This window comes from Eucyclogobius newberryi, unplaced genomic scaffold (assembly GCF_026437365.1).
Source record: "Eucyclogobius newberryi isolate DKJ021-1_F unplaced genomic scaffold, fEucNew1.0.hap1 SCAF_18, whole genome shotgun sequence".
NCBI lineage: Eukaryota > Metazoa > Chordata > Actinopteri > Gobiiformes > Gobiidae > Eucyclogobius > Eucyclogobius newberryi.
Genome location: NW_027315812.1, coordinates 21,939,971 through 21,952,399, shown reverse-complemented (window position 1 = coordinate 21,952,399; position 12,429 = coordinate 21,939,971). Strand labels below are relative to the sequence as shown.

At 42.6% G+C, this 12,429-nt stretch overlaps 2 protein-coding genes across 3 annotated transcripts in view; both read right to left on the bottom strand.

Moving 5' to 3' along the window:
• The window catches only part of smarcd3b (SWI/SNF related BAF chromatin remodeling complex subunit D3b), a 36,288-nt gene extending 32,192 nt beyond the window's left edge, over positions 1-4,096 (bottom strand). The window contains exon 1 of one of the 2 annotated variants that reach the window (XM_072451049.1): positions 3,878-4,096. In XM_072451049.1, the coding sequence (XP_072307150.1) occupies positions 3,878-3,889 (12 nt within the window). In that variant the 5' untranslated portion in view covers positions 3,890-4,096. The remainder of the gene's footprint in view (positions 1-3,877) is intronic. The other variant, XM_072451052.1, reaches the window with a different exon arrangement.
• Positions 4,097-5,334: 1,238 nt separating this feature from the next.
• On the bottom strand, positions 5,335-12,335 carry nfx1 (nuclear transcription factor, X-box binding 1). The gene is made up of 23 exons (XM_072451041.1): positions 12,104-12,335; positions 10,514-11,359; positions 10,029-10,190; positions 9,880-9,957; positions 9,694-9,799; positions 9,459-9,530; positions 9,246-9,385; positions 9,073-9,172; positions 8,780-8,997; positions 8,591-8,688; positions 8,469-8,499; positions 8,319-8,401; positions 8,119-8,227; positions 7,918-8,037; positions 7,762-7,841; positions 7,453-7,683; positions 7,020-7,093; positions 6,846-6,947; positions 6,613-6,750; positions 6,472-6,538; positions 5,718-5,863; positions 5,531-5,635; positions 5,335-5,450 (listed from the first exon to the last, which is right to left on the bottom strand). Exons 1-23 carry the CDS (start codon positions 12,117-12,119, stop codon positions 5,375-5,377), a joined length of 3,198 nt encoding a protein of 1,065 aa, XP_072307142.1. The 5' UTR covers positions 12,120-12,335; the 3' UTR covers positions 5,335-5,374.
• Between the last annotated feature and the right edge of the window lie 94 nt (positions 12,336-12,429).

The window sequence follows — 12,429 nt, the reverse complement described above, 5'->3', positions numbered from 1 at the left end:
GTTTATCATGAAAAGGCCAAACCTTTTACATATTACAACCTCACTAAGTACTGCAGTATCAATCAATACCACAGGTGTTTAAAAGGACATTTAGACTAGAGATCGACCCATATGTTTTTGTTTATGTCAAATGCTGATACCGATTGTTTAGAATCCAGAAAAATCAGCCGATAAACCCGAAAGCGCTATGTATTGACGTTTTGTGCTGTGTCTTCATACTTAAGTCTTGAGGTGTATTCTTCAGGATGTATTCTTCAGCTGCTGGACCTAAACTAAATATCGGCCTGTGCTTCAGGTTTGGATGTGCAGTTGGCCAAATGCTTTACTCTGACTAAACCTTTTGGGTGTTTAGATAACACGTTTAGCTTATTGGCCTAAAAATATGTTGTTTTACCGTATTTTCCGCACTATAAAGGCGCATTTAAAAGCCTATACAGTGCACATTTTAATCCAGTGCTCTTATATATGGATTAATTCTGGTTGTGCTTACTGACCTCGAAGCGATTTTGTGTAGTACACGTTTTTATTTCGCTTAATGCGCCTTATAATCGAGTGCGCCTTATATGTGAAAAATGATCGAAAATAGACCATTCATTGACAGTGAGCCTTATAGTGTGGAAAATACGGTACTTACCCATTCTACAATTTAGGAGTTCATGCATATGTAAAAAGCCGATTTGCATAGGTCAATGCGTTAGATGCTAAACAAACCCGGATTTTCCTTTTCTTTTCGTGGTTAGTGAAAACAGCGATTGCCAAGTAACCTTAAGACAAGATTGGACAGTGACCCTAAAAGTTGTCAAGCCTTGTTTATGTCTACACTCCTTATACTGTATATGCAGCGTGGAGAAAGCGTTGCTCCTCGCGGCCCTTTCACAACTGTGCACCTGTTGTGAATAATTAATTGTGCGCCGCGGAAAAGGTCGGAACATTTATTTGCTAGCGAAAGATTAAGTGTGTGTACCGAGTTCTACTGCAGAGGGCTGTGTACCGAAGTATGGGACGCTTACATCTATATGGGTCTTATAGTGTGCCAAACTGTATTAGATGGTTATAAACGGGAGAAATATGCAGAGCTTTGGGTCGGATAGCTGTGATTAAAAAACAATATAATGGTTGGCTTTAGGCAGGACATGAGCTCGGTCTGTGTAATTAGGTTACAAAGAGCTCCATTTGAAAAGTGGGGGGAAAAAAAATCTATAATCCGGAAATGACACAGCCACAAGCGCAAGCACGGCCAGTGTGAGTGAGAAACGTGTTCACGGACGGCGAGCGAAATCAGATTTTACCTTTAAAATCGAGGCTGTAAAGATATGGCGAAACGACAGCGGCGTTTAAACCGTCCATCGTCCCCGCCGAACATTTTTAAAAGCTACGCAAACGTTCTCTTCTTCGGTCACCGCGGCGAACGATGTGATTCACTTGAAGTATTTCTCATAGTGATTGATGTGGCATAGGTTTCATGTCCGATGCCCTCCCAGACACGCTATGTGGAGAGACAGGAAATCCATGTGAGGTTAGAAAAATATCAAAATGTCTGGGGCGAAAACAGCTATTGCTACAGATAATTACAGATCAGTGCAGAACGTGTAGCATTTTTGTCACATTTGCAAGTCTGTATTCTCGCTCATATTGTAAAAAAATAGTCTTTCTAATTGTAGTCTGCGGCAAAATGCGTACTTTTACCTCAACGTTTGGCTCATTTGGGATTTAACAAACCGGTATTGAGGCAGCACATTCCTCACCGTCTGAAAAAGGAAGTTCTCCATTGTCCATTTATCCCCGCTTATAACGCGAAACACAAAAGCCTGGGAACTTTAATTGGGCGACCCGTTACAGTTGGGGAAGCGAAAAATGTGCGGACCAGAGAAAGTTTGATTGACATCGGTTTGCCTTAAATAGCAACGTCTGATCGACTTTTAAGTATATTGTAGAGAGAAGATGCATTTGTGTCAATAATCTCCACTGAATTGGCCGGTTTGATTCTTGCAGACTTAATGGAAGGAGAATGGTAGGTGGAACATTTGCACGGCGTGGAAATAAACATACACGATCTTAGGGTGGAAAAATGAACGGAATGACAACTTCAATTTGCATCAATTTACGGAAAACCACCTCCACCGCCGAGGATCCAAAGCCAGGCTTAACCGACTCAAGGTTCTTGGCTGGAAAAATGTCAACAGCTTTAGCAGAAATAACAAAGTGGACCACAAAAGTGAAAAGCCTGCACCGGTTTGAATGTAGAGCCGTGCTGCCAACTCACTATGGCACAGAGTGAAGTAGTCCCTGAGGTGCCAGCTGCTCACCATTAAAGGCGCTAATAAAAAAAAAACGAACTTTGCAGATATTTTTATTGGAGTTTTCTTATCTGCAACATATTTTCAAAAATAATTAAGCTTATGTTTCGCGTGCATTCCTTATCCTAATGCAAGCTTGACCCAAATGCAAGATGCAATTTGATAACACCAAAAGCCAAGTTGCAGAAGATTAAAGTAAGTGGAATCCAATCAGATTTTTTTAAGTAACCATAATTTCCTCCACAAACAACAGCATATCCTGTGTTGTTCTGCATAAAAAACAGCTTAGATCTGTGCAAACATGTTCTGATGTGACTCTTTCATCAGTTTGTCAGTTCATATAGACCAGGGGTGTCCAAACTTTTTTCACCAAGGGCCACATTTTGAAACTTAAACGGGGCAGAGGGCCACAAACAACTTGACAATGTCAAATTTGTTGAAAGACAAAGTGAATCATTCAAAATTTTGCATTTGATGTCATTGCGATGATCCTCCACGCCTTTAAATAGATAGTAGAACATTAATATTAGGTCAGTATAACATCAATATGCCTGAATTTTCCCAATTTCACAGTAAAAAGTACTACTTTTTGTTGTTTGGGCCAACATAGCCGGAAGCTGGAGGGCCAACAAAAATTGGTCAGAGGGCCGCATTTGGCCCCCGGGCCCTAGTTTGGACATGCCTGATATAGACCAATTGCATTGTCTTTTTGTCAATGCTTTTCAAGCAGAATCTCTATCCAACAGTATCCAATCGCCCCAAATCACGCAGCCATAGTGGAAACTCCATATTTCCCCATTTATATCAGCATTTAAAAAGTACAGATCTACCTTTATTCTACAGGCTGCACGCAAAAGGCAGTGAAACTAAACTTTTCCTGTCTGAAGCAGAAGGAGCCACTGAACGCAGGACCCACAATGGCACTGGACTGTTGGATCCAAAAAGGGAGAGGGAAAAGGAGGGAGTGAGGGAGGGAAAAGGAGGGAGAGAGGGTGAACCCAAAGCTACTTGGTGCACTCTCACGGCCTTAGCATCCTCTCCATTACTCCTCAAGTGTCTGCTTCCCACACCAGCCAAGGTTAACAAGCCGCGCTGGTGTCTGCATGCACCGGCCCGGGGAAAGACACACCAATACAGCAAGAGAAATGTTCCAGGAGAAGCTTTACGGTGGTGGTCGAGGAGGGGAAAACAACCTACATGAACTACAGTCAGTGCGCCGCGTTGTGTTTGGAGCTGATGCGGGGATACAGTGGCCAGCAGTGCCCTAAAATACTCCCGAGCACAACCTTTTCTCTTTTTTTAGTATACCTGCTCCGGCATTGCGCACAACAAACAACACAACCTGGACGCTGCTTTCATAAAATATAATAAAATATGCAATAGGTTTTTAAATCGAACAGACAAAAAAAAAAAAAAAAAAACTCCTCCAGTGCGCACTAATCCCGCTGTCTACAGAATAAAGAATAGTTGGAAATGGTGGATGCGCACAGCAGGCAGCGCAGTGGCGATGTGTGCCTGAAATAAAAACGTGCTCATAACATAAAATATAAAAAAGGAAAAAAGAAAAGAAGCTGCCATACCTTCCTCTCCATCACTATGCGTCGTTTCGCTGGGTCGTCGGGCAGCGGCGGGAGTCAAATGTGGCGCGGTGCTGGGTCCTGCCTGGCGCGGCTCGGTTCAGCTCAGTCCCCGTTCTTCACAACTTCCCTCGCGGCTTCCAGCTCCAGACAGCGGCGTCGGTGCGTGCGCGTCTCACTGCCCCATTAAGCGGGCGGACGGGAGGACTTTACTGGCGCTGCTGGTGCGCGGCGGCGGCGGCGGCGGCGGCGGCGGCGGCGGCGGCGGCGGGCGCTGCTGGAGGTGCCTGGAGGTGCTGCTGTGGCCTGTGGGACCGCCGAGCCGGGGATGGAGCCGCGGCCACGATTGGTGAAAAGCTTGTTGGGGAAAAGGGAAGCGGCGGCGCAGGCGCGGTCCGGCTCTGCTCCGCGAGCAAATTACAGAGGCAGAGAAAGGGAGTGTCATCAAATTATCCCCTCACTGAGAGACGAGAGAAGAGAGAGACACTGTCCGATGGAGGGTTTGCGAGGAAAACCGCGCTGGGCAACTCAAAGCTCTGTTATCAAGTCACACAAAGAGAAGTGTTGTGGATATTTTGTGCTGCGGACGGAGTCTATACAGCACAGGCGCACCACCTGATCCCCTACAAGAGGATTTAGGACTCAACCCCTTATTAATAAAATATGCACTAGAAAACGGTTCACTTTATGGTCTTTTCCATGGACAAATCTAACTTTTGGTACCACTTTATAAAAACTACACATTTAATATCCTCTATAAAGCATGCAGAAAGGCTTCATAGATATTAAACTAAAGAGTCAGGCTTAGTAACTACTATTTTAATATCATAACTCCTAACGTCAAAAACAACAGGATGTTACATTCTGGAGGTGGTATGTCACCTGCATGCCATAATGTGGAAAAATAGACATTAATAAAACCATGTTTTTTCATTGTGGATGCATTTATTTCACTGGAAAAGTGTAATAAAATACTTATAGTTATTTGGTCATTATGAATGAAGTCTTTGTTCATGCTTTGTTGAGGCTAATTATTTATTGACCTTTATTCCCCCAGGAAAGTCCCAATGAGATCAAGAATATCTTTCTACCTAGAGGGAGGAGCTTATTGAGCACGTTTTAATAGACAATAAGGCAAACCATCTTGCTGTGATGAGAGCACTAACCACTGCACCACAGGTGTAGATATTATAAAGTGGTACCAGAGTGTCCGTTCTTTTTGTACAAAGCCTTTGTCTCTTACCAGTTGTGTCTTTGTACAATACCATTTTACAAACTGCTTTAAGTTTTATTTTTGACACGCTCCAGTTCAGAATTAATTGCTCATTAAATTTGATAATTTTACTAGAATAGTCCAATACTCTGATGATTTTAATATGAGACATTAAAACACAAGGAGGCTAAAGGGAAAAATAAGCAATGATTTTATTATATTTTTATTATATACTTTTTGTGAATGCTTGTGATGTTAAAACTGATGTTTTCCCAAATTTGTCTTAATTAGTCTTGGACATCAAAATAATCAATCACAGGTTCTTCTCTAACCATCTTGGAAAAGGCAACTCCACCAACAGGCCTAAAAGTAACAGAAATATCAGGTTTTAGATGATATAACATGATGAATATGCATTTTTTACACTGAAGTACAAAACTTACGTGCTGGTGTGCTGTTTGATGTGAGCTATAGGAGGCGGAGCTCTGGCCGCGCTCTCTCGTTTGATTATTGATGACAGGGATGAGGCTGGACACGCAGCCACGCCCCTAAAGTACAGGTCAATTTCAAACGCTTTCAATTAGCAGTTATGTTTAATACGAATGTAACAGAGAATCTCGTTAGTCTTACTTTTGAGCCGTGACACTGACGCTGCGTTTGGGCTCGCTGTCGAGGCTGATGCTCTCCAGTTTGTACACCTCTGCCAGCTCATGGATGACACGACGGTGGTCTCTGTTCATTGGCTGAAAGGTGTAGGTTCTTTTGGCCGTTTTTCCCTGGAGATAAAAACAAAGAAAAACTAATTTATATTGATAACAACTAAACAAGAGGAAACATCTGCCTAAGGTTTAGCTATACTGTCAAAACTGCTCAGCTTATTAACAGTTGGCAACTCTATTATTCCATTTTAGAAATCCAAACTGTACTTGACCTTGACAAAGCCCTCAAGCCTCAACAACAAATACAAAAATATAGACTCCTATAAATAAAGTCTGCCTTAAGTATAGTCAGAGAAGATATTTTGTTCTCCCTTTTGAAAACTACAAAACTACACGCTCACACAAATGGCTTGGTTGTAGCGGTTCACTGGAGAGTTGGCTACGCTCAAAAATAGCTAAACATACAAAAACTAGGTCAGAACATACAAGAATAGATAGTGCTATATTCTGTAGCATGTCCGCATAACGGGTCAACCGTATGAACAAGGACAAGTGACACTTAAAATGTGTTGTGGGCCATTGAAAATGAAGCTGAATGAACTTGAAACCACAAACAAAATATTTGATTTGTCCATTGCAGGCTTTGTAGACAGCCAGCAGGGGGAGCACTGATTACAATATTGTTTCTTTCATAAACCTAGCAGTTCAGTGAGTAAGTGACTTACCTTATTAGTTATCTCAATCAAGTTCTTAATTTCATCTTCAACTTTTGTGACAAAGTTTAGATCTTTTCTAAAAGGAAACAAGTCGAGTGTAAGTGTAATGTGATTTGGAATATAATGATCCAATCGATCCAAGCTGCAGACCTGGCGTCATCTTTGAGGCTGTCGCTGTACACTGAGGTGGAGCGCACATTAAAAGGGTCTGAAGAGGGGTCAATCTGTAACGCTTCTGCCAAGCGCCGGTTTCTCTCCAGTGTTGCACATTCTTCATCACATTCAAGCCTAAAACAAGACATTCAAATAACAATGGTCAGAATATAAATATACATATATATTTTAAAAGGGTAAAGCATTGACCATAACTGCTCAAAACATACTTTGTTTGCTTCATCTCTTTCTTAGTGAGTAATGGCCCCATGTCCATAGACTCCCCAAGCTGCATGTCAGAGAGCTTACTGGCCACAGCAATGGCTGCATATCTAGTGAAAGAAAAGCACTGAATGTCAGATTATAACAGAGACAGAGCTCTCTCCATTCAAAGTCCCACTGACCTCTGATATGAACTGGCTGCCTCTGTACACGCGACAGTTTCTTTTCTTCTGCCACAGTCACACTTCAGAGACACCTGGCACAGGTGGAACAGCATTTGAAGTTCACACTTGTTATACTGTATCTGTATTTGCAATTTTTAAAATTCTGTCCAAACACTGTTAAAATACAGTCATCAACATCTGGTTCTTCCCCAGAGTCAGATTGTGTGAGCATCTGGAATATTTAACAAAACATTCTGTAAAATCACAGAGATTTATTCTCCCCCACCCTTTAGAAACGGTTTACTTCATGAATAACTGATGACGTTAAAGACAACTACAGATGGAAAATATTCCCATGCCTCCCACAGATCTGAGCTGGTGTGTAACATCTGTTTTAATGTGCAGGTTATTACTGTTGGCCTGGGGCACAGCTGTGGTGGCCGGCCAGTACCTTGGCAGTGCAGGTGCTTCGTGGGCAGCTGCTTCCTTTATGGCAGGGAGCAGCACATGGGTGGCCACAGTCCGAGCGAGGGCGCGCACAGGGCTGCTGGCACATGCCTTCAGCCAAGCACTCGCCACGATGGCAAATACGCCGACAGTGGTGCATTTCACAGAGCAGCTCTTTGTTACACATCAGGCCACAGGAAATGTCTTGGAGGTGGCATGGAATGTTGCTACGTTGCTAAGGATAATTTAAAAAAGATATAGGCAATTTGAATGGCAAGGAAGATGCATGCTTTAAGTGATTAGTTGTAGTTACCTCATGATTTCCCATACACCATTTCTGAGTCAGGTATGTACAAGGAGGACACTTCTCTTCACTGTGGCAGTTGTGAAATACTAATAATTAACACAGAAATGAATATATTTAGTAAGCTACAAGGTTATGACACACTGGGGTTTGGGCTTGTCTCACCTGGATGTTCACAGTCATGTCTTCGGGTGCAAGTGTTCTTACATTCTGGAGGCTTTGTGCCACATGGAATCGGAGGATACAGAACAGTGACCCCACAATGGCAGGTCAGTTCATCAAAACCTAAACGTGTAAATACACATGTAACTTAAGTGTGTTTCTACAAGTTGAAGAACTCAATCAGTATATGGTATACAATCTCACTGGACTGCCAGCAGGGTTCACAGTTTCCACGGTGACAGGGCTCCTGGCAGCGATGGAGGCCACAGTTCAGTTTGTAACCACAAATCAAGGGGCACTTGTGCTCAAAAGCCTGGGAAGAAAAAAGAAGCCCAGGCCCAATATAAACATGACCTAATGAACTCAGAATGCGTGCATTATGGGATTAAAAAGACCACACCCACCACACAGCAAAGTTCTCCACACTTATGTCGACCACAGGAGCGCTTCTTGTTGCAGCGCTTCTCACAGGTGAACACGAGCTGCTCTGCAATTCAAAGTGAACAACATCAAATACCAGTGTGTAAAGAGCCAGCAATCTCATGTACTCTTACCTTCTTTGAATATTGTTGCACATGGGACCTCCTAAATGTTGAAAGGATTATATTTGTAAAAAAACAAAACAAAAACTAAAAATATATATTGTGTATGTTATTAGTTAGTTATTTTTTTGTACCTTGAATTTGGCCCCACATCGGCATCTAACAGAGGAAGTCAAAGAGCAAGGTCCACAGCTTCCTTCATGGCACAGCTTTTCACACAAATGGATCATATCTGAGGATAGTGTATTCTATGTAAGTAGCAGGCTGATGGCAGAAAGAAATGTCTGATACTTTATTGATGGATGTGGTAGAAGACGTCTCACCATTGGAACCACAGGGCAAAGGCTTGTTGCACGTTTTTCCACAGGACGGGATTGGATCAATGCAGCTCTTTCGTTCTGAGTAGCCAAACTCTAACAGCTTACTCAGTGGTGTCTGACCGCAGGGACATGACTTGACTCGGCTGGGAGAGAGCGGGCAGGACTCGCACGGCCCACGGTGGCACACCTGCTGGCAGCCATGGGTCTTGCAATCCAACATCCTCAAAGCAGAAACTCACTTAGTATGTGATATCGATTCTCTGTGTTGTCATTGTCAAAAGTAGACTTTGACTTACTTTGTGCATAAATTTTGACATGAGAAATGTCCTGTACCATCAAATCCATCTTTGTCTGTGCCACACAAGACTTTGCGAGTGCCAACTCCACAGTAGCAAACTACAAGAAAAATCATGACATTTGTGTCACTGTATAAACCAATGATCTGAACTTACAGTAGTGGACAGAGTACCTTGGTCCACTTGTATCTGGCAGGGCTCACATGCCCCGCTGTGGCAGACCTGGGCACAGCTGTGTTTCCCACAGTTGAGCACTGAAGCACATACACTGTCACAGCGGAGCACAGAGGCTTGGCCACAGCGCACAGGACGACTGCAAAGGAGAATATTATGGTGCCAGTGTTTCAAACATCACTGTAAGAGTGCACCAAGAATACTCTAAATACCTGGTCTTTCCACAGATGCAGGATTTAGTTACAGAAGCAGGACACTGAGGACAAGGGCCAGGATGACACAAGCTAAAAGAGAGGAAACCGTCTGAGCAACAAACACAGAATATCTTGACTGCCTTGAGCATATCAACGCGAATAAATACATTATTTCAAGAGAAGGAGTGTGTGATGTGTTCCAAAGTGGCCTTTTCATGCAAATAGTCTGGATGTTTTGATTTGAAGCACTCACATGTTACATGGATGCCTGCAGTCCTCCCCGCTCCTTTTCTTCCCACACATGTCACCACAGCTGTGGGGAATCTCACAGCGCTGCCACTCTGGATTTGTCACTTTACCTGGAAAAAAGTAGTTGATGACTATTTTTGTTCTATTTTGTGATGCACTAATTACATAGAGAATTAGAATCGTTATGTACCACAGAAGCAGGTGTAGGCAGAGGGCTGTTTGAGAGTGACATTCTGGCAGGCAGGACAGCGCCAACCTTCGGCCGAATCTGAAAAACAAGATGAAAATGTTAGTTACAAAGAGTAAAATGCCTCGCACTCATTGTCAGCACAGACGTACCATCAGCCTGGGAAGCTGGGGATCGTGCCCATTTCTTGATACAGTTCAAATGGAAGACGTGATAGCAGCTCTGGCAGCTCCACACTGGAGCCATGAGCCTGATAATGTCACAGCACACCATGCACTCATACTTCTCCTCGGACAGCTGTTCAATCAAACACCCTGCAAAATATAACCACAAATAGTTTACTAAAAAGTGAGAAGCATTATTTACAACCATTTTTTTTTTAAATCAAATTGCCTTTAGAGTGAACAAAATATTCATGAGCCACTGTGTTGAATAAAATAAAAACTTACACTTTAGTTTATAAGCTTTTTTCTGAAATACTGTCTCATTCTATCAGTTAATACTCCAAGGTTTCAAAAGTTGTTGCCAAACATGTTTATGAACAGTATCTTGATTAAAATTATAAAGTGATCCAATCATCTATCAGAAATGTTTTACATCTCAGAAAAGTACCAGTATTTATTCTAGTGAGTCTGACCTGTCTGCGTCTCTTTGCTCTCTGGCAGCCTATCTCGGCTCCTCTGCCCAGGCCTTTGGTTCTGGTGGGGAGGCCGTCTCTGCCCTCGGCCCTGAGGAGCAGACTGTCGCTCCACATCTCTTCCTCCTTTGTATGAGGGCTTTTGGGTCGGTCTGCTTGTTTCCGCGTCAGCGTTGCTAGTGGTTCCTCTCTCTGAGCCTGCTTCTTCGTGAGACGCTGCTTTGGGCGGTTTGATAGGTCCCTGTCTGCGCTTTGTCTCTGAAGGTTTTGATTGATGGTCATTAGAGAGGAGGGGTTCAGCTTTACCCTTCTGTGAACTTCCCTTGCTTGGAAAAGGATCATCTTGGTTCGTGTACTCCGGTGTAGTGACATTTGAGTGAGTGCGTTCGCTATAGGGTTCTCCTCTCCTTTGCTCCTGGTTGTAATTTCTTGGACGTTTAGCATGGACATTGTGGTTTTCATTACTACTTCGTCCTACATCGTCTCCCCTCCAGTTCGAAGCTTCCAATTCATTTGATGAATATCCAGCAGGTCTGTAGCTACGATATGATCCGGAATCACTCACTGGTCTTTGCCAATTCCCATCTCTTCTACCTCGCCCTCTGCCTCCGCGTCTACCACCATCTTCTACTGGAAAAGAAGGATAGTGTCGCTCTCCATAATTGGAACTACTGTTTTGTCTAAAGGGTTGATTGAGGCCCTGATAGAACTGTTCCTGTAGTGGAGAGGACCCATAGTAGTCCTGATTTAAGCTTCTGTAATTGTGATGTCTGGGCCGTGCTCTCTTTGGCTTTTGCTGATGTTGTTTGGGATTTGAAACTCCATGTAGATTGATATCAGATGGGTCTGCAATGAGAAAAGTGATAAAAATTATAATTTGGGACTGAAAGGACCATAATGGTGTGTCCCATATTACAATCTTGAGATTGTAGGATGGTCAATATTCTATTAGAAATATATTTAAAAACCAGCTCAGAAAATTCATAGATTATAGGCCTTAAATGTACATATTATATATTTGTAGTGCTAAGGTAAGGAACTCTACCTGTCTCTAATAGGACAGTTTACTCGGAAATTATTAAAATTATAATTCACCCTAAGAGCACTGCACTGGTCTATATTTTATGTAGATTACAGTGTGTACCTCAATATACTGTATAGACACAACCATATTCTATTTACTTTCGACCTTGTTTTGTTCGCATTAGTGCGGTGGAACAGATAAAATAAAATAAATCACAAATACAAAGAAAGTCGTATAGTAAAAGTATAAACAGCATAAACAGTGTTCTCATCAGTTAGAACGAGGAAGAAATCTGACAATACCTCATTGTCTAAAACGCCCCGTAAGCGGCATAAAAACAAACCAAACTGCGAACGTCAGCCAGGCTTTGTAGGTTCAAAGTTTATTGCTTTGCATGTTAGCTAACAGTATGCTAAATGTAATAAACACGTAACGTCACGTTCATAAAACGTGCTCGGGAACTTGGAATAGCGCAAAATTAGTTGTTGTGTATTTAATAATACGAATATGATTTTTGGTAGAACTATCTTCTCTGGGATGATTTTGTCGTGATGATAGTGACTTGCCTGAGCCCTCGGCCATTCACTCGGGCTGCTGCTGCGGTCCCTCAAAGTGGACAGTCGGTCTCTGCGAGTGTTGATCACCTTTCCTCTCTGATAGGTCCTTCTTTTATTAAATAACAACTCTATTCTAAGGAGTTATACTAGAAAATAAGACCTTTCAACAGCACCACCCTGTCACAGTTTGACCAAAGTGCTAAAAGCTAATGCTAACACAGGACAGGAACGTAAATGTACGACTTCCGTATGTTATTTTTCACACTAAAAGCACAGACTGTGGAACGTTTTCTTCGTTTATAATTGCCCGCCTGCTGTTAGCCACTAGAGGACGT